The sequence below is a fragment of the Delphinus delphis genome, chromosome 15 (assembly GCF_949987515.2).
Source record: "Delphinus delphis chromosome 15, mDelDel1.2, whole genome shotgun sequence".
NCBI lineage: Eukaryota > Metazoa > Chordata > Mammalia > Artiodactyla > Delphinidae > Delphinus > Delphinus delphis.
The window spans coordinates 39,699,375-39,720,232 of record NC_082697.1 but is presented as its reverse complement, the minus strand read 5'-3'; the positions used below and the strand labels follow the sequence as shown (position 1 = coordinate 39,720,232).

At 45.3% G+C, this 20,858-nt stretch overlaps 1 protein-coding gene across 1 annotated transcript in view; it reads right to left on the bottom strand.

The window, feature by feature from the left end:
• Positions 1-20,858, bottom strand: part of ISM1 (isthmin 1) — an 86,746-nt gene that overhangs the window by 12,076 nt on the left and 53,812 nt on the right. Inside the window, exons 2-3 of the mRNA XM_060032898.1 lie at positions 15,544-15,783; positions 6,286-6,550 (exon numbers count right to left, since the gene is read on the bottom strand). Coding sequence (XP_059888881.1) covers positions 6,286-6,550; positions 15,544-15,783 — 505 coding nt within the window. The remainder of the gene's footprint in view (positions 1-6,285; positions 6,551-15,543; positions 15,784-20,858) is intronic.

The window sequence follows — 20,858 nt, the reverse complement described above, 5'->3', positions numbered from 1 at the left end:
CCAGACCTCTTGGTAAACTCTCCGAGAACACGAGGGATGTGCCTGGAACAGTCACAGGATAGCACTCCTGTCAGCCAGTGTAGCCATGTGTAGCGGGTTATACGCACACGTGAACACACTCAGAGCCTCCTGTGTGAATCACCCGTACCAGATTTTGTTAAAGGGAACAACCACCACACCAAAAAGTCACCATAAAGATGGTACTGTTCTTAGACTCATAAGAAGGGGGCAGTGGGTCAGTCGGAAAAAGCTGATTAAATCACACAGGTAGAGTCCCTGTCACCTGTGGGGTGGGTACCGGCCTAAGACATGATCCAATGATGCCAAGAGGTGTCCTGCTTGGCTCAGTAGAAGCAACGGGGCCTCAATTATCTAGAAATTTCTGGCGACCTTTCCCCCCGGTGCAATAATTTTGGGAAATATCGTCCCTGAACTTTGAGATTTTAGCATTAAACACACCATTTTGGAATCTCTGCCGGAGGTAATGTCTTGTTTTGGTTTCTTGGATCTGAATTACTGAATGCTAATACTGTGTCTGATGATGTGAAAAATGACTTGCGTAATTCTTCTCCCTGTATCCACCCCCTTGGTTACTACCTTTTCACACCAACCCCAGTCTAGGCCATGTGACTTGCTCTGGCCAATGAGAAAATAGCAAATATAATGCAAACAGAGGCTAGAAAAGTGCTTGTGCATTAGGGCTTGCCTTCTCACTGTAGAGAAGTGAGACCAAAACCTCAGTCTTCCACGCTAGCCTGGACTCGTGTCCTGGAGGGTGAGGGACCAGAAGGAGAGAGGCCCAGATATCATCCCAGCACCCGCTGCTGTCCAGCTGGGACCCCATCATTGTGAACGAAGCCATGCTAAACCGCACAGCCCCAGCGAAGCCAGCCCTGGGCAGAACAGCAGGTCCAGAAAATCTGCAGACTCTTGAGAGAGAAGACATTTGTTCTTTCAAGCCACTAAATTTTAGGGGCGGTTTCTAAAGCGGCAAAAGCTAACTGTCACAAATACACTATAACCACCCTCCCTATGCTATGCTCTCTGGATGGCTAGCAGACCCTGGAACCATGACAGATTTATTACTTCACTAAGTGGCTGTCTCCATGTCTTTATTTATTTATTAATTTTTTTTTTCTTTTTAAAGATCCAAATCGCATTTAATGAGATTAAAAACGACTAAACCTGAGGTTTATTATTTTTTTTAATGGATAGGATTAATGGCAGATTCAACACGGCCAAAAAAAAAAAAAAGATTGGTAAACTTTAAGACATAACGATAGAAACTATCCAAAATGAAATGGGGAGAAGGATTAAAATGAACAGAGCATTGCTGAATTGTGGAAGAACCTAAAACATCGAATACACATGTAATTATAGTCCCCAAAGTGGGAGGGCAGGGGTGGAAGTGGGGGTAATAGAAAAAATATTTGAAGAAATAATGGCCCCAAATTTCCCCAATATAATGGAAACTGTAGACCTACAGATCCAAGAAATGCAACAAACCCCTAGCACAAGAAACATGGAAAAGACCACACCAAGGCCATGTCTTTATTTTAAATGCTCACAAAGTCATTTATTTTCCAAACATTTTAAAATACTGGTCCCCCAAAGTTAGGCACAGAACATGTATACAGCCACACGGCTGATCATTTCTATTGGGCTAGCAACGAAGTGAAACAACCTCTTGGGGAAAAGTGGGCACGTCAGCCCTTTCTCTGGAAGTGTCTGTGGCATACAGCCCCCGACAAACACCCCATCCAAGCCCCTCCTCGTGGGAATTTCTATTTGTTTAATGTGTTTGCGGGAGAGAAAGGGAATTTCTGACTGGGGGACAAAGCTTTGAGGGCAATATTCCTTTCTGCTATAATAAAATAAGCCTGTTCTCATTGGCTCACCTACCAGGGCATCACTCAGAGCAGAAGATGAACTTGAGCAGCAGTACTTACAAAGATGACAACAAAGACAGCAGAAAACAGTCCCTGTGAACATTTCCGTGGTGCTTAGACAGACCCTATCTGTGACATCAAAGAGCTTTGTGAGGGCAGAGAACAACCCACAGGGCAGTGGGCTGAGGGCCGGGTTACAGGGATGTTTGAAATTTTAAAGTGGTCATTATATACTTTCAGGGCACTACAGTTCTGTGGGCCAGTTATAGTGTTTGGGCAACTGAAGTGACTTGGGTCTTGGCTCGGCCACTGGAAAGCCTCTACCCTAATCCTAGATGATAGTGGCTGCCAGTTATTGAGGGCCTGTCCTTAACCAGCTCCTCTGTCAACACACCCTGATTGAACTCCTATAACAATCCTGCAAGGTAGGTAGAAACACTCTCCTTTTATGGATAAGGAAACTGAGGCTCAGAGAGGTTAAGGTACTTGATTAAGGTCACACAGCTCAAACTTGGCAGAGCTGGGAGTAGATCTGAGATCTGCCCACTCTGGTCATATCCTGTTCTATATCCTGATATTCCAGCAACTTTGATTCCGGCCCCAGCAGCCCTTCCTTAAGATACTCACTTATGTGGCCATAATTTAACGTTACAAAGAAAAACCCTTGCAAAAAATCACTGTGGGATCTTTTAAAATAAGACCATGACCCATCAGAGAATTGCAAAGGACTGAGTCCCAGCCCACACTAAGCCGTGTCCATCTGATTTCATGATGCAGGTTATTCAGAGCAATCTGGGGAATGGTATACTACTATTTGAAAGAAAAATATTTATTTGGACTCTTTCTTTGCCCTGGATGATACCTTAAGTATCTCAAACACATACGGTCCAAAGTTGAGCAGACTCAATCACAAATTCGGTCTAACTATCTTGTGTTGTGTATTTTATAATTTATTCTACAGATGCTGTTATGTTCTACTTATTCATCTAGGATTTTTGGAAATACTCTTTGGCCACAGACATTTACATTCTTATTAAAAATCCTACCTTCAAATATTTGAGATAGACATCTTCCACTAAGCCCAGTTCCTGTGGCAATTGTACGTGGTCTCAGACGAGGCAGCAAGTCCTCAGGTTCAGTGACGCGCCCTGCTTTGCCACTGCATGGACCTCACCTTCCTGGGCTGTATATTCTCTCCTTGTAACCTCCACAGCACCCGACACAGGGATAAATACTTAGAAATTGCTCTATACTTTCTTGTTGATTGAAATAAAAGAGGACTTAGCTCATCTGATGCTGTAAAGAATTCTGGAAATCCCATGTTCCCTGTGAGTCAGACTGACAAGCAGTAATTATTCATCCATGTTGCAAATGCTACTGAGTTACTGTAGCGTGTAAGCTACACACCTATGGTCTCGCTTCTAAAAGTGTGGTCCGAGGGCCAGCAGTGTCAGCTTCACCAGGGCTCCCGGCCCTTTCTGGCATCTACGGCTTCAGAAGCTGCCTTTACCAAGAGCCCCAGCTGAGTTGTGTGCACATAAACGTCTGAGAAGCACTGCTTTAGAGGTATGATAAGGGACAAGATTTTCTTTATAAAGTAGCCATCCTGATGTCTAGTCTAATGACGGTGACGTTACTAAAAGAGACTCTAAAATCATCAAAGATGGGAGTTTCCCCATGACCCAGGGATGCTGTAAGATCCAGATGCAGGGCACTCACTGCCCAGGTATTGTAGATCTAGAAAGCTGGGGTGAAGGTGGCTCTGGTAGCCACAGTAACTGCCCCAGCAGAAGCAAATTCTACCCTCAAGACTGAAATGGAGGGAGTATTCTTAATGTTCATACATTTGGCAGAATATAATCTGTAAAAGCTTTAGATGAAAAAGTTGTTTCTAAGTAGTGGTCTCCAAACTTTAGTAAGTATGAGAGTCACCTGGTGACCTTGGTTGAAAAAAGAAATAAACAAAGAAGCCAAGAAAGACCCCAGGTCTCACTCCTGCATATTCTGGTTCAGTAGAAGGACAGCAGTGACCCTTGACCTGGACTGCACATTGGAGTCACCCACAGAGCTTTAAAAAACACTGATGCTTGGGCCCCACCCCCAGAGATCCCAAGTCAATTGATCTAGAGAGAAGTCCAGCCATCGGGATTTTTAAAAAATTGCTTAGGTGCGTATGAGCAACCATACTAAGAAACACTGGTGCTTTGGACCCCACTGTTCCAGATCAGAGCCTGCTGGAGGGCTTGTTCAAACAGATTTTGGAGACCCACCCCAGAGAGTCTGATTCAGCAGGCCTGGAGTGGGGTCTGAAAATTTGCATTTCTATCATGGTCTTGGGTGATGCTGATCAACTGGCTTGGGAGCCACACCTGGAAAACCATTGGGTCCTGGGCTGGGGCCCAGGATGGGTGTTAAATTTTAACAGGCAAAGGAGGGATTCTGAGGTCCAGGGTCTGAGCCCCAGTTAGAGAGACCTTGTTCCATGTGGTTTGGGCAGACAGGTTCAGCTTTAGTCCTGAGCCCAGGTTCAGTTCCACCCTGACCTTTTCCTCCCATTCCTATCTTCCAATCTAACTGTCCCATTTCTAAATACACTTTACTGTCCTAAAAGATGTGCTATTTATTTATTTTTCCAGAGAGGCAGAATAACATAGTAGTTAAGAGGACAGACTCTGGACCCAGACTGTCTGAGATGGATCCTAGGTCTTGACCCTTGAGGTCAAAGTTGTTTAACTTCTCCAGGCTTCAGTTTCCCCATCTGTAAAATGGGTCCCTGCCTCAGTGAGCTGATTAAATGAGCTAATCTGTGAGAGCTGCTATGAAGAGGAACTGTGAAAGGCAGGTGCTGTAGAAAGGTTGGCTACTGTTCCCAATCCTTTGTCTTGGAAAATAAATTGGACTTCTGGGAAAGGAGAAGGTTTTAATGAGCCTCCTGATTGGGTGGGGTCTGGGAGCTCTCTTTCTGCTCCCCTAGCATTTGATGTATATCTCTGCTGTGGCACCCTTTGCTCTACCAGTTAACTTTTCTCCTTTTGTCCATAGATAGATGAGATGTTCTTTAGGGAAGGACTGTGTCTTAATCATTTTTGGATTCCCAGAACCTAGCACAGCGATGGGCATAAGACGTGTTCAATGTCAGTTGAACAACTAAATGATGTGGCTGGGAAAAAAATGGTCTTACTCTTTTGGAAGTTGCCTAGGATCATCTATTAGCAGGTAGAAACGACTCTCCAATATACAACTGGTCTTTCTGCTGAAAAATGGGGGTAAGGGTGAGAATGCAAATGGTGCTACACAAGTCATCCTCATAGAGTGTTCGCTTAAGTCTGCTGAGGCTGAACCACAAGAACATCACGATGGTGGATGCATTTGTAAGATAGCAAACACTCTCATTATAACACAAGGTACACTGCCTGATTCCTCCTGAAGCCTGGCCATATGCTTTCTGAATCTGTTTCCTCTTCATCTAGGACACACAAAAACCATTTCCCAGCCTCCCTTGCATCTACGTGGGGCCATATGATGAGGTCTTGCTGATAGAATTTGAGCAGATGTGATGTGTGTCATCTCCAGGCTGAGGGGGTTAAGAGCGTGTGTGCCTTTTCTAGGCTCTATCTCTCTACTGTCTTCCAGCCAGATGCAGCGCATCCAGTGGATAATTTGCAAGCCCTCACAGTTGGTGGAGCTTCAAGATGGAAGGAGCCTGGGTCCCTGAATGACTGAGTGGAGCAGAATTCCCCCGACCCTGTCTCCCATCCCAGCTTAAGTGAGAAAAGAACTTTCATGATTTTAAGTCATTGAACTTAGAAATTGCTTGTTATCTCAACTATCCTACTCTAAAAGCAGGGGAAACTATAAGTCCCAATTTGGGGTCTTGAGATTTATTGGTGGGGAGGCCTCGCTTTGACAACTCGTGACATACATGTCCATGAGGGTTTCCAAGGGCCACTCCACTGCCTACGGTAAACATAACACAGTTGCCTGGTCAAAGGAGACAGCGGGGTACATCTCTTTTACTAAGTTGATTTTTAGTATGAATTTTTACAGTCAAACATATGAGGAAGTGAACTTGGTGATTCTGTCATTTTGGAAAAAAAGAAAAGAAAATTTTTGGGAAAAAGGAGGCAGAACCTCTAAGACCCCTAACTGAAAAAAAAAATTCTCTCCTAGGATAATTGGTATTATTTTAAAATTATAGTCTTTCCAGAAAAATGTGGCTTTGGGGGCCTCTTGGGGCTTCTGTGGACAGAGCGGACAGAGTCTGTATGAGGTCTGCCTCATTGAAGACCCAAAGCCACACACTGTAAGCGGGGTTTTGTTTGGCTCCACGTCCGCTGGGCCTCATCGTCTCATTTATTCTCCGCACCAATTTTATATTACTGGGTGGTAGACTCACCATATTCTGGCTGTTCTTTGGATTCAAAAGTCCGGTGGCCTGGGGCCGGACGGTCCCACCCCCCAGGGGGGTTGAGGAAGTTGCTGTCGTCTGAGGTACTGTCGTACTTGTAGTCCTGGTCCCCGCCGTTGGCCCTTGCCAAGGACAAGGACCTCTGCCACCAGGCCCGCCAGTCGGGGGATGGGACTGACCAGCTGGGCTTATTCTCCGGATGCTGATCTTTATCTGCTTCAGAGTCAGGACCGTCCACCACCTCTATGGTGACCTGAAGAATTCAGAACAGGCCAGGGTCAATGAGGAGTCAACAGCCTCTAAGCCGGGTGACCCTTGGAAGACAGTCTGAGAGAACGGAGGGAAATGTGCGTCCCTCACAAAGGAAAGCTGAGGCCGCACGGTGACACAGAATGGAAGACCTCCAGGGATGCCCAAAGGAACGGATGCACACGGGCCTCGGGTCGGGAGGAAGCAATGCATCCCTAGGGTCCCTGATTTACGGACGACTGTGTTGCTGGGAAGCCTTTAATTCAAGGAGTAAACATGTACCGTGTATGTTCTTGAAGTGGCACAAGAATAATTATAATAAAACTGAACACTTACTGAGTATTAACTCTGCACCAGGGACTGCTTTAAAGGCTCTACATATATTAGTTTATTTAATCCTCAGAACAGCCTTATAAGGTTGGTTCTATTGATTGGCCCTTGTGGCTGCTGATCTCCAAAGATGTCCCCGGCAATTCCTCCCATTCTGGTATGTGTGTGCCACACCTCTCATCAAGAGGTGGAGTTTGTTTCCCCTCCCTTTCAGTCTGGGCTGGCCTTGTGACTCACTGTATCCAGTAGAATGTGTTAGGTGTGACAATGTGACAAGCCTTACGAGGTCTTGCAATTTTCATTTTCATTCTCTTGGCATGTTCCTACCATTATGTACAGAAGCCCAGCCTAGACCGCTGCTCACAGAGCCACCCTGTGAAGAGGCAGGGCACATAGAGGAGGACGAAGAGTCCTCTCGGTCACTGGCCAGCTCTGAGGCCCCGGTCTTGTGTGTGGGGTCATTTTGGATCCTCCAGGCCCAGTTGGGTCACGCTAGCTGATACCACGTGGAAAAGAGATGAGCTCTCCTGGCTGAGCCCTGCCCAAACTCCTGACCCACGGGACCGTGAGCAATCCAGTGGTGGTTGCTTTAAGCTATTAAGTTTTGGGATGGTTGCTAAACAGCTTTTTATAGACAGGGAAACTGGCACACAGAGAAGTTAACAACTTGTCTAAGGTCACAGAGCTAGTAACTGGCAGCCATGGGTAGTCTAGCTCCAGAGCCCACGCTCCTACCGACTTTGCCGTACTGCCTCTCAAAAAGTCAGTCACCGAGGTAGTGTCCCCTCCTGTGACCAAGTGAGCAAAGAGGCCACTGATGCTGGTGGGGGCTGGATGCCACAAGTCATGTAGAGATGTGAGCACAAGGTCCTCAAGGTCCAGGATGTCACAGCTTGAGTTTCACTCATCCCTAGTCCAGACCCAGCACACACTCCTTAACCGACCCTCAGGGTCAGAGCAGATAGTTCCAGAGTCAAGGTCAGAACTTGCTCTTGGATTTATGGAGCCTAGTTTGGAAGTCACAGGGCTGAAGGAATGCAGCTTCTTGGCTTCGAGAGACAATCAACATAGAGAAACTTGTTTAAAAAACATAATAAAAGACTCCTTGGGTTCCTTTGGCCATCGCATAGCTCTTGCAACACCCCCTGGATGAGTTATGTGCAAATGAATCAGAAACATGCGCTCCAAGTAATCAGCGCAAGATGTACTGGGCAGATGCTTTTCCAGTTTTGCCCTAACTGGACATCTGAGAGATTTGCTGACATACTCTGCCACATTGCACCAGGTCGTGCCAATCCCTGAGACAAACAGACCCTTCCTTTTGTCTTAGGAATTGGAAGGTTTGAATTCTACTTGCTTTGACATTTTAAAGAAGTTGCCCAGCTCATGGTGGGCCTGGGCTGTGGCCTTGTGTGGTCCAGACACAAAGTTAAGGGTGTGGCCTTCCATCCCAGATTACACTTGGGCTGTGGCAGGCCGAGTGCATCTCTTCCTCTGGTGTGGGATGCCTAGAAGGGCACCACTGGCTTGCTTCCATGCCACCACCATCACCCCAGTCTCATAAGCATTCCTTGCGTATTTGTAAATAATTATGGGACGTTTAGTAATCCCCGAAAAGGAAAAAAGAAAAGAAAGAATTACAGCATTTGCCTTGTATCACTGCTGTTTGCTGAAGGGATGGTTGTTGGAAAGGGACAGGGACCTGGACCCACACGCAACGCTGTAAGGGCAACGCGGAAGAAATACACAGCTGGGCTGTGCAGACCTGAGCTGGGCAGTGACACGGTGATGCCGAGCCTTTGACGACAACCTTTCTCCTCTGCAGTCCAGGCCCCCTGTGCCTGCAGACAGAACAACTGAGCCGCAACAATCGTCTGCGAGGCTATTAAGGGTTTTGGAGGGCAGAAGCCGCCAAGAGTCAGGCAAGCCTGCAATTATGGTAATGAAATCAGACTCTGGGTAGGAGATAAGGGGGAATGGGCTGGACAGTTTTGGTATTCCATTTGTATCCAGACTGGAGTCAAAGGGATTGCCTAAACAAAACGTGCCCTGCAATTTCTCCAAGCTGGGAATCAAAACAATTTCATGTTTTAAGCTATTACCGTCAATATGATTTTTTTCCCCCCGCAAACTACTGCTCAGATCCAAACAAAATAGATTTGTTGCCTTGGCCAGGTAATGAGTAGCAAAATATGAATTTACTCCAAAAACTATATTGATGACTAAATCTCATCAGTTTAGAGGTTTCTTTTTCCCCTTTCATTTTTAGCCACTGCTCCAACTGAATTAAAAAATAAAACACACACACACACACACGCAAAATAAAAAACACACAAACCTTAGGATCCACCCTTCCCTGCAGTTAAGAACATGGAAACCTCATACAGACATCAAATGAAGAAATGTAATCTTGAGCCTGAAATTTCATAGGCATCCAATTAAAAAGACTTAATGAGCACGATCATGACTTCTCGAATGGTGCGGATTAGTTTTATGTTTCCTGTTGCTCTTATTATATTTACATGTTCTTTAGCATCAAAGAATCTGTTCCTAGAAATGTCTTGAACAATAATAAGTGTGATGAGCTGAAGGTGTGGTAGTGAGCACAGCAGATTTCCAAGCTGATAGATCTTACCATCTTTTTGCATCCTTAATACACAGAATTGAAGCATCTCTAGTACATCGGTTTCTTCTGGACTTTTCTGTACCATGAATCAAGATAGTAAAAGAAAGAGAACTTTTCCAAAAGACCCAACTCCAACTTCTGGCAGAATCTTGTCAGCTCTAAGAAAGAGAGTCTAGAATAGGTGCCAATTCGGAGAATTCCATCCAAAATTAGTAAAGGAGGATAAAATCCTTTGTAATATTACCTGTTTCTTTCTTTCTCTTGAGAGTTTAAACATCTATTAGAAACAAACTCTTTACTCTTGCTCTGAAAAGCACTTTCCACTGGGAAACTAACACATTTCTTAGTTTAACTGATAATAAACTAATGACACTGGGAATACAGAAGCCTTGACGTTCTGAACTCAGGAGAATCTTCTAGAAGCTTCTAACTTGGTCCTCTAAGCCTTGAGAGCTATGGTGACTAGGCAGATTTGGGTTCGTATTTATTTCCCAGAGAGGAAAATGAGGCCTGGGAGGTGAAATGATTCCTCAAAAGCACAGAGCATCCGGGGACAGGACGACAGTCTCCAGCAAGGGTTAGACCCCCGATTATGCACCCCTTCTTCCTTGACAATTGCCAAAGAAAGAACACAAAGGACTAAGTAGATATATAATCCCTCCCTCTCAGACCCACTGATGCTCTAAAAACAACTCTGGCAGCTCCAGTAAGTGTGGTTAATGCTTTGAGATTTGCAGCGTGCTCGTTCAAATATCGTTGCTTGTTCTACACAAGTTAAACCCACATTTCAGGCATAGAAACTGGCCTAGAGAATTCACGTTCCTGAGGTGAACAGCAAGGAAGGTGGAGAGCTGGACTCAAAACTCCTGATTCTTAATTATTTTATACGTTTTCTCCGTCATCTTCATGCTCACTGACATCACCAACCAGCATCCACCAGTCTGGGGAATCTTCCCATATTCCTGTCTCTGTGCTGAGGGCTTCGCGTGGATTTCATTTAATCCTCACAACAACCCTACTACTACAGAGTATTGTACCGCAGAGGTACTACTCACAGGTTGTGTTATCATTCCCATTGTACAGACAAGGAAACTGAGGCATAGAGAGGTCGAGTAACCTGCACGCAGCCATAGAGGCCAAGCCTGGTCAACAAAACTGTGGTACCAGAGCCCAAGGGCAGGTTGGTGGACTCTCGCTCATGACAGGGACTGCAGGGCCCCCATAAGAATCTGAACAATACCGGCTTGTCCCCTGGAGTGTGTGGGCCCATCTCTTGGGCACAGAGATTTCTTGGTTCTTACTTGGCCAGGCCTGCCATTCCAAAAGGATCTTAGGAAAAACGGAGGAGGGGAAATCAGAAGTAGAAGCACGTACAACACCTGCAGCTCCGGCCAACTCATCTGATTGTATCAAGAGGTCTACGGCCGTGTAAATAAGTCTGTGCGAGGGGAAAAAAAAGGCCTTTAGATGACTATTTTTGTGTCTCCCTCAATGGAAGAAAAGAAATAAATACATTGGTTGAAATGAATACAGATCTCAGATTGACCCAGAAAAGAGAACTATTCGGTGGTGAATAGCCACTGCGGCCATGAATTGATGCAGTGCGCCTAATAATGAGTTTATTTTAGAGATTTTTGTCTTTGCTATCTGACCATCAGCTGCAGGCCAGAAACTTAGCCAAGGATACCGAAGTTCAAGTTGAACTTCTCCTGGGAGATTGACTTTCTTTCCTGAGTGATTTATTTATTTATTTATTCGTTGCCAAAACCCCAACTTCTAGTTTTGTTTTAAATTTAATATGGAGATTGGGTTCAGGAGTTTGAGGCTATTTCTTTCTCTTTTGTGCATTGTTGTTTTTTTTTTTTTCTTTCCCCTCACTCACTTCCACAGCCTGAAGCCAGTCTTAAAATGGAGAGCCCAATCCACTTGGGACAGAGGCCACCTGGCTTCAGGGGTTTAAAAAAAAAAAAAAGCTCTAAAAAGCTGGGCTTTTTAAAGGATTTCCCTTCCTAAAAGTCAAGAGGCCCAAGAGCTCAGCATTGTCACTTTGGAAAGGTGTGGGTGGTTTGGCAGGGGGGTACAGCAGACCCCAGCCTTGGAGCGTGGGAAATGCTTGCAGACACAGGGGGGCTGGGGGGAGGTTCAGAGAGATGGGTATCAGATTCCTGGGTAGCTCCCGGCTCCAGTGAGGGCTGCCTATGTGGGGGTGAGGGGCAGGTTGCCAGGGGATGGGGGGAGACCAGGCCAGGGGCCCCGGCAGCGGAAGCCGACCCACTGATATGCCTTCACCTGTTTTCAGTCCGCTCCCCAGGGAGAGACAATGCTTGGACGGCCCGGGGTGACCGGTGGGACTGTCTGCTTGGCTGAATCGGCCCTGTGTCAAACCAGTGGATTTCAACAAAAGACCAGAGCTCTGAGGAAGGGGCGAGGGCTGACAACGTGAAAACCATCACCCCTTTTAGAAAGCACCTCATCTTTTAAAGGACCACCGGGGAGCTGGTTTACTCAAGTGCAGTGGGGCATGAGGCTACAGCGGCCAGTGCTGCGTGTGTGTGTGTGTGTGTGTGTGTGTGAGTTTGTGTGTATGTACGTGCCCTCACACACACTCACATTCAGACCTAGGGCTGGGGCTCCCAGGGGTAGCAGCTGAGTCAGTCTTTCTTTGAGGATCTTTCTGAGTCACTAACACTCCCCTTTCATAATCTTCCAGAAAGAGAAAGGACAGGAATGCAGTTCAGTGTTCCATCATCAGATCAATAAAACATAGGCTGCCCTACCCCACCCCGCCGACTGCCTGCGGAAGGTTAACAGACACAGGGCTTGTGCAAGGCAGAAATTGGATGAACCAACTGGCCGGCGGGCAACAGGACAGCACTGGCCTGGTCTTTGATTCTGATGGCATCTGGGTTGAAGCCTCATTCGTTTTGGGTCCATTTTGCCAGAAACCCTGATATTTGGAGCTATGGGGAAACCTACACTCTTGAGAGGTATAGTGATTTCTTCTGTCCAAAGGGTAACTCAAGAAACATATAGGGACCTCATAGGAGTCGCCTGGTCCCCTTCCCGCCTTGTGCTCCGAAGCATCCCTTTCTGAAGCAGCTCCTGGAGGCAAACTTCTTGTATGTGCTGGGGCGGTGCTGAGACAGAGTGAAGACAAAGTGGGGATTCCTTTGCACCTGTTAGAAGTCTATACAAACAGGTGACTGTGGGCTCAGAGGGGACAAAGACGAACGATTTCCTTTTGTCCCATCTCCGCTGCCATCCTTGTGACGGCACAAGGGGAAGCTGCGTTTTATAAAAGTCCAAGAGGCTTTGTTGGAGAGTCTCAAGGGTGGTGATCTCATAACTCATCCTCCACTTATCCTCTGTTCCCTTGTCTCACTTTATAGTTCTCTCCACACCCATAAACTCCAACCACCCTCTCATCCCTCAGGAAGCCCAGCGGAACTGTTCCAAAGCACTCTTCACTTCGCGTCTGGCTAGACAACACAGCTTATTCTGATGAAAAATGTATTGCGGGCTCGGGGGTTTTACTGAGCTCAGGCACAAATCCATCGCTTCATGGCTGCCCTTTTCTTTTTATGGAAAAGTCATTTGGGTTCCCCAGATCTGAGGATCCCAACCACTTTTGCCCCACTGTTCTTCCCTGACAGTCAGGTTAATGTTTTAAAAAGGCCCAAGTGGGGTCTGAGGACTTCCTGATGGATGGATTTATCTGGTAGAGAGAAAGGGGATCCTGAGAAATTTTGTTAGAAATTCGGTTCTAGGTGGAGCTCCATCCGCTTAGTAAATTTCTAATGAGGGGACTGCAGCCTTCCAGTCCCCTGCATCCAGGTCTTTTCTTGTAAGTTTATATTAGTAACTCTTAAATCGATTATATTAATAGCTCAGTCCTCAGCATTAAGCCCCACAGCGACATTTCCCATCTCTGAAAAAAAAATGCAAGCTACAGCAAACCTAAAATTGTTGTGGGCATGATCTAAGCATCCTTGGGATAAGGGTAGTTTAGTCCTAGAACCGTAAAATCTATCAACAAGGAAAAATCACTTCCTGTCAATGAAGGCGTGATGGGGAGCCTCTTTGAGCAACAGTAAGGAGATGTCTGTACCTTTTTTTGCCAGTCTGCACCTCCCCCAAGTGGATCCTTTGTTCTTTATCAGAGAGCCATGTGGCCAGTTCCCAGAGAGAGGGCAGTGGATCAAAAGGCCTGTTTTCCCCATTAATCAATTAGAACAGTCCAAGACCTATTGGAAATATTAATTGGTCCATGCAGTGATTTCGGCACATGGGTTGTCAAAGAGTGACCTCCGAAACATCTTTCACTTATGTACCCTCAACGCTGCCCTGCCCTAATCTTCCCAAATAACCCATCTATTCAGGTCTGTCCTCCATGGAACTCAGCGCTTTTTCTGCCTCTGTCTCCACAATCCTTCTGGCACTGTCTCGGGTGGTAGCCGGGATCGTTACACCTACGTCATTTCCTGGAGGGAGAACACCTTGCATTTCTTAACTTCCCAGAAGCTAACACGGCATTGAGGTGCATTCTCAGGGACATTCAGTAGTCATAACAACACTGGTGTTCAGGAGCAAAACAACTCTGGCCAAGGAAATCTGATCTAAAAGCGTGTCACACAGACAGCGTTAGTCTTGCGAGAGAGACCACTAACCTAATTATGAATCAATTGTTCCAAGGTCAGGTTCAGGAACTTTCTGCCATGGAAGCTAATTGGAATTTGATGCAGAGAAAGAATAAGGACAAACTGCCCTTCCTCCAATGAAAAGAGTTGAGGATAAACTTAAAAGTATGGAGGCAGGCACCTGAGGACTCGGGCTGCACAGGGCCAGGCTGCCCAGGGGGATGAGCTGCCCTCGGATGCCATGGGTACCGTCTCTGGGAAGAAACAGTGGGAGGCACAAGCAAAATTCAAAATGAGGAGTTTGTTTTTGAAACATGAAATGGAAGGGTGAGTATTCTTGGGAGCCTGAGAGACTGGATTTGAGCCCCAACTACTGTTTACTAGCCATGTGGCCTTGGGCAAACCAAATGGGAACTTCCTGAGAGTCAGTTGCATTATTGATAATATTGGAGGAATGACGTGGGCTCCATAAGAGCATTGGGAGAGTCAAATCGGATCCACCTTTACTCTGTAAAGTAAATTGTGCTATTTCAGTGCAGATGAGAGTTCTTATTTTCAGTTCCAGGTACCTCTTTCCTAATCTCCCATTTCCTTCAGCGTCACCCCAGCTCATCTTAGTGATACGTATTCCTCTCTCCCCTAGAAACTTCTGTTATCACCTCCTTTCCTCTTATCAAAAATTTTGTATCAGTCATTTACACTTTGGAGCAACTGAAGTGTTGTCAGCGCCTAAAGGAATTTCTGGTGTCTAAGGCAAGCTAGAGAGGCATTTGAGAGACAGTGTCTTCCTGAGACTCTTAGAAATCACACAATGATCTGCCTCATCTACTCATGTGTCTGATTGGCCTTTCCCTATAGCTAACATATTTCATCAATTTCAGGGCATATTATTTTGTTTTGTTTTCACATTTCTTTTTTTTTTTTTTTTGATGTGGACCATTTTTAAAGTCTTTATTGAATTTGTTACAGTACTGCTTCTGTTTTATGTTTTGTTTTTTTGGCTGTGAGGCATGTAGGATCTTAGCTCCCCGACCAGGGATTGAACCCACACCCCCTGCCTTGGAAGGTGAAGTCTTAACCACTGGACCTGCAGGGAAGTCCCTGTTTTTACATTTCAACAGCTCTGAAATCAGGATGTATCTTATAATCATTGATGTGTCATACTCTAAGTAGCACTGCTTTCTTTTTTCAGTGGTTGATAAAATAATGATGCGTCTCATAATCCAGGGTGTTACACAGATGCAATACAACGCTGCTCTTATAGAGATAACATGCTTGTCAGGAGGATTCATTAAGGGGTCAAGGAGAAAAGTGAGGTAAGGCAGCAGTTGCTGTGGAATCAGATCAGGAAACAAAGACATGGGCTGTTTCATTTTCTTTCACCTTTCAGTTGCTAAGCATTACCTGGATATTTGGATTCTGCCCATTGATATCAGCTTTGGAAAGATCTGGAAAGTTTGGTAGATCAAGGAGAAAGGATCTGGGGCCATCTCTTTGCAATGAAGGGGGCCCAGCCTCTTGCTGGAATTGCTGTCTGGGGAATGGTTCGTGTGCAGACTGGTGGTCCGAATGCTCCCCTGGTGTTTCTTTGGAGAGAGGAGAGCTGGTTTCCGATGTCGAGGCACTTTCCATGTTGAGGTTATTCTAAAACAAACAAACAAGCAAATGAACAAATAAATAGGAGAAGCATGATTTAGAAATGCCACCCTTAAAAATTCAGGACAAGGACAATTTCAGGGGCTGGAATTAAGCCAGGATGGTATTCCCAACTTGTTTTCCTTCCATGGCTTAGTTTTTCTATCTTCAAAAAGCTAAATCATCCGGAAATTTTCCTAGCCTGCTACTTGGGAATTTTCTGAGGGCTAATGTGTGATTGGATATTAATCAAACATCAAAGCATATCAACAGAAAGTGCTAATCTGAAGGAGACTAGGTGCTCATTTAGAACTGGAATCAAATTATGGTTTCCTTATCACAGCTTCAATTGATTAACCACTCTGGCTTGAGTTATAGCCCCAGTATCCAGTGTTTGTTTCTTTGGTGTGGGTCAGCAGAAGATCTGACCAAACTGGGTAAAATACTTCAGCCAAATCATTGATTATTTCTAACCATCCATCCATCCATCCATCCAACCATTTTTTTCATCCATCCACTCACTAACCTATTTAACTTTTATTCCTCCTTCCTTCAGTTCTTACATTCATCTACTCATCCATCCTTCCATCCATTTATCTGTCCATCCATCCACACAGTCAACAAGTGTCAACCACATGCTAGGCACAGGAAAGCCATGAACAAGACAGACACGGGTCCTATTCTCTTAGAGAGTATGTCTAGTTGGGGGGAATAAACAATAAATACACACATAAATAAGATCAGGTCAGAGAATGGTGATTGCTAAGAAGAAAAGGAAGAAGAAAATGAGATAGAGTGGTCAGGGCAACTTTAGATAGGTAGCTGGGGAAGACCTTCCTAAGAAGGTCACATCTGAAGTGAAACCTGAACACCTGTAATTATCTGGGGGAAGAACATTCTAGCAGAGGGAACAGCAAGTAAGACAGTCCTGAGGTAGGGATGGCTTGTCTCATTTGAGAAACACAGAGAAGGCCAGTGAGGCTGGGATGGAGTGAAGGAAGGGAGAACGACCCAAGATGGGGATGAAGAGGTGGAGACAGGCCAAGAAAAAGTGACAAAAAGGCATTCTGAAATTGAATGTCTTTATCCCAGAAAGAAAAGTCCAAGTCTGTTGTTTTTCCAAACTAGCAAAAAATGTCCGTGTTTAGTTGTCACTAGGGGAAATTTTTTCCAGTGACTGAAGAGTGTAGTAGTTGCTGGACTTCTTTCTCAAAGCAGTCCTTCTTCTGCTCTCATTCTTCCTGGACCTCTTGTTGGATGTTTCCTCCATCCCTTCAGGCATAGCATTTTCATGTTTACTGGTGGAGGGAGATGTGGAGATAGAATTTCACCAGTGTTTGGGTCAGTGGTTAATGTTCTTGTTATTCTTGGGCATGTTTGGGGGTTTTGGAGTGAATATTCCAGCACATTGCCTCCACACACACTCCCTGCCCCCTCTCACAGCAGCGTCTTTGACCCAGTCAAGGGGTTACACCTGGTATCAAAACACTCCCGACTCTGAGTACCCAAGGCCAAGAATGGCCTGAGGATGAAACACATGCAGTGGGTAATGATCTTATTAGAGAGCTGACCTGAGGGGATGGATTTTTCTCTCTTTGAACAGACATGGGGCTGTGAGGAATAAACTCACTTGTGCAGAGACCATGTGAATGTTCCCAGAGGCCAAGAAGAGGCTGAGCTAGAAAGAAGCATGTCTGCTGTCTCTTCCTTAACATGTGCAGTTACGGCAGGGGAAGTGGGCTGCTCTTCATCATGTCTTTGCTTGCCCTTCTCCTCTGCTCAGGAGATGTGGCCAGGGGCAGTGTCTTTGTTCACCTCTCCTGTCACCTTTCTGCCATGTTTTCATCTCCTGACACTTCCTCCTAGGGGGAGTTGCCCTGCCATCCCCAGGCATTGCTCAATGCAACAGAGGCCAAATGTATTATGCTGAGATTATATTATCCAGCACATAGAGAGAGACAGAGACAGAGACAGAGACATGCTAATTCTTTCCTCAACGTAAGACCTTTCTATCATAGCCCAGGGGAAGATAACTGAATGCAACTGTTCCCTTGTTTTTCTCCCTGGATCCTCAACAGTGTTAGTAAGGACAGTTGACTTCTCATGGAGAATTTATTGCACAGGGTTTGGGAATCTAAGTCTCAGAAGGGACCCAGGATTTGCTTGTCCATGGCTTGAGGGATCCCTGGCAAATCCAGCCCTCACTTCATTATAGCAACTGGGACATACTGTTTAACTGTGTTAAAGATGGAGCTCTTTTTACTTTTCCCTGTGATGAAGCACTCTTTCTACTATGAAAACTTATATTTTATTTTATATTTGGTACTTTTGTTTTTTGGCCACACTGCATGGCATGTGGGATCTTAGTTCCCCAACCAGGGATTGAACCCATGCCCCCTGCAGTGGAAGTGAAGAGTCCCAACCACTGGACTGCCAGGGAATTCCAGAAAAACTTGTATTTTAGAAGAAGAGATAGGAAAGGTATCTGTGCTGCTTATTTGGCATTTCACTTAGACGGCTGAAAAAACAAGGACTGACTATGATGGGTTTCTTGATCTGACTCTGGACTTTTTACTGAGAGGAGATACACTACCCCAGAGTGATCCTGGCTTAGACAGGGACCAAGAAAACCCCTTAAACTCTCTGTGGCTCAATAATCCTCTATGTAAAACAAAGCAGACGATAAGGAGAATCCCATGCTGTCCCAGCAGGATGGTCAAGAGAACTCAGGGTGGGTTGTGACTATACTTGAAAAGAGAAATGTAGAGTTAGGGCAACCGGGCTGGACGATTCAGGCCTCAAGTGCCTCTGCCGCGAAGACGGGGGCTAAAGTACATGTTGGCTTGAATTATGGACACAGTTGTGGCATTTCTCCATCTTTCCCCAATCCTCATCCTCCCACCCCTCCAACAACATTTGGAAGATGAGAATGGGAATAATAAAAAATGCTAATCACGATCTCTGAATATCTGAATTATTCTTGCATTTTTACAAAAACATATTTATCTGGAAATCTTGGCTCCCTCGAAACCGTGGCATGCCCCCAGACTGTTCAGAAACTGGAAGCTCTACGGTAGGGGGAGGGTGCCTTACAGTGAATCATATAAAATGAAGCTCCACTTTATTCAATCAATGACAAGATTCAGGGAGTCACCATTATTTTGGTAATCAAGAATTTAAATCTGGGGCGGGAGACAGTAGACAGGGTCTGCTAACAAGGCAGGAAAACACCTCTTCTTCATTCTTTCTCAAAGACCCACTGTACGGCTTCCTTGTAGAGGCCCCACTGGAGGTCATGGTTGATGCACCGAGCTCACTCACCAAGAGATCCACTTAATTATTCTAGCAGAGTAAAGGTTCTCAGGAAGGGTGGATCTCAGAATGAAGATTTAAACAGTTGGTATGTTATTCAGAAAAGCAGACAGTAGTCTCCGAAGACGTGAGCTTTGGACAGTCCAGGGATTGAAGGAAAGAAATATCACCATTCTTTCCAAGGTGCTGCAGGATTCATTTTGTTGAAATTCAAGTGACATGAGGGCATCTGCTCAGTTTGGGAAAATATGTCTTTACCCACAATGTGTCTTTGAGTTGACTTTCAATCTGTGACAATGCTGCAGCTCCAGGAGCCACGTTCTCTCTAATCTGCGAGCTGTGGCTACTAATAAAGAGAGAGAGAAGAACTAAAGCTAGTTAGCGGTTTATACGCATGCAGTGTTCCACTGCCAAGGAAGGTGACCTGTGGTGGCCAAATTGTCCAGCTCCTGCTGAACGCTCCCCATCTTTGGGCATAGCTCCTGTCCCTCCATTGTTTTACAACTTACTCTTGTTTAAAATAGGAATAAAGTACTAATATTGTAAAGTGTTAACAATAATAATAAAATTATAAACTAGGCTCCATGCTCAAGCAGCCTGGAGTTTTGCCTTAGATGGCAGTATTATTGTGGCAGACATTGTAGTTTCCTCCCCAATATCCATTCCCCACTTTTTTTTTTTTTACTCAGTGCTTATTTCAGGTGGCAACGTGCCTGGCTAAAACTACATGTCCTAGCATCCACTGCAGCTAGGGATGACCATGTGACATGGTTCTACCCAATGAGATGTAAGTGGAAGGTGCCTGATGGTACTATTGGACAGAAGGCAGAGTCAGTTTGCCTTTTGCCTCTTTTCCATCTTCCATTTTCTCCTGGCTGAACTGTGGATAGTAGTGGTGGAAGTGAAATGATGCCACTGGCAAGAGGTTGAAGATACACGCCAAAGGTGGCTGAATGGAAAGATAGAGGAACCGGGGTCCCCGATAGCATGGCAGAGCCTTCATACTAGTCCTGGAATGATGTCCTCTGAACTTCTTGTACCCTTGATACAGACAGTAGTATTGACAATACTGCAGCCCTAGTAGCAATGTTCCCTGTACGATTCTAATTTGAGAGCCGTGACTGCCAATAAAAAGGGAAAAGCCCTGTTTAGCAAAGTGACTCAAGACTGTGTACTATCCCCAGCTGTAGGAAGTACCGACAGGGCATATAGTGAATCATCACCGTGACCTTCACAATGGCAGCCAGGTTATGGGTACTCAGCTCTGCTGCTGATTTTCATAATATCCTTTTCCAAATCTGCCCTCTACCCCCTTCTCTGTATACGTATAGAATCTTCTATTATTTCAGCATCTATACCTTACATTTCTCAAATCTATTACTCACTGGGTAATGTAATATTTCCTTTAATTTATCCAAAAATACTATCATTAAAGTGCAAGGACTTTGCCCTCAAAGGATCCAGAGATCCTTGGACAAATGGCTGATCCCAGAACTTGGGCAGGGAAGTCAAGGTGAGTTTGGGATATTTTGCTGTGTCAGAAAGCCAGGAAGACTTCAGTGATTAATGGTGTCCTCTTGAAAGAACACAGGAGCCAGACTGAAGGGCCCACGCTGCACCAGGATTAGACAATTTGGGCGTTAAAACAAAAAAGGTTGTCGTTGACTGCCATACATTGCATCTGTGACATTCCATGAGCCTATGATGATACTCATAAAAGAGAGGAAGCCAGAAAAACCATCATCCCCGTTCGAGGTAGGGATCATAAAACT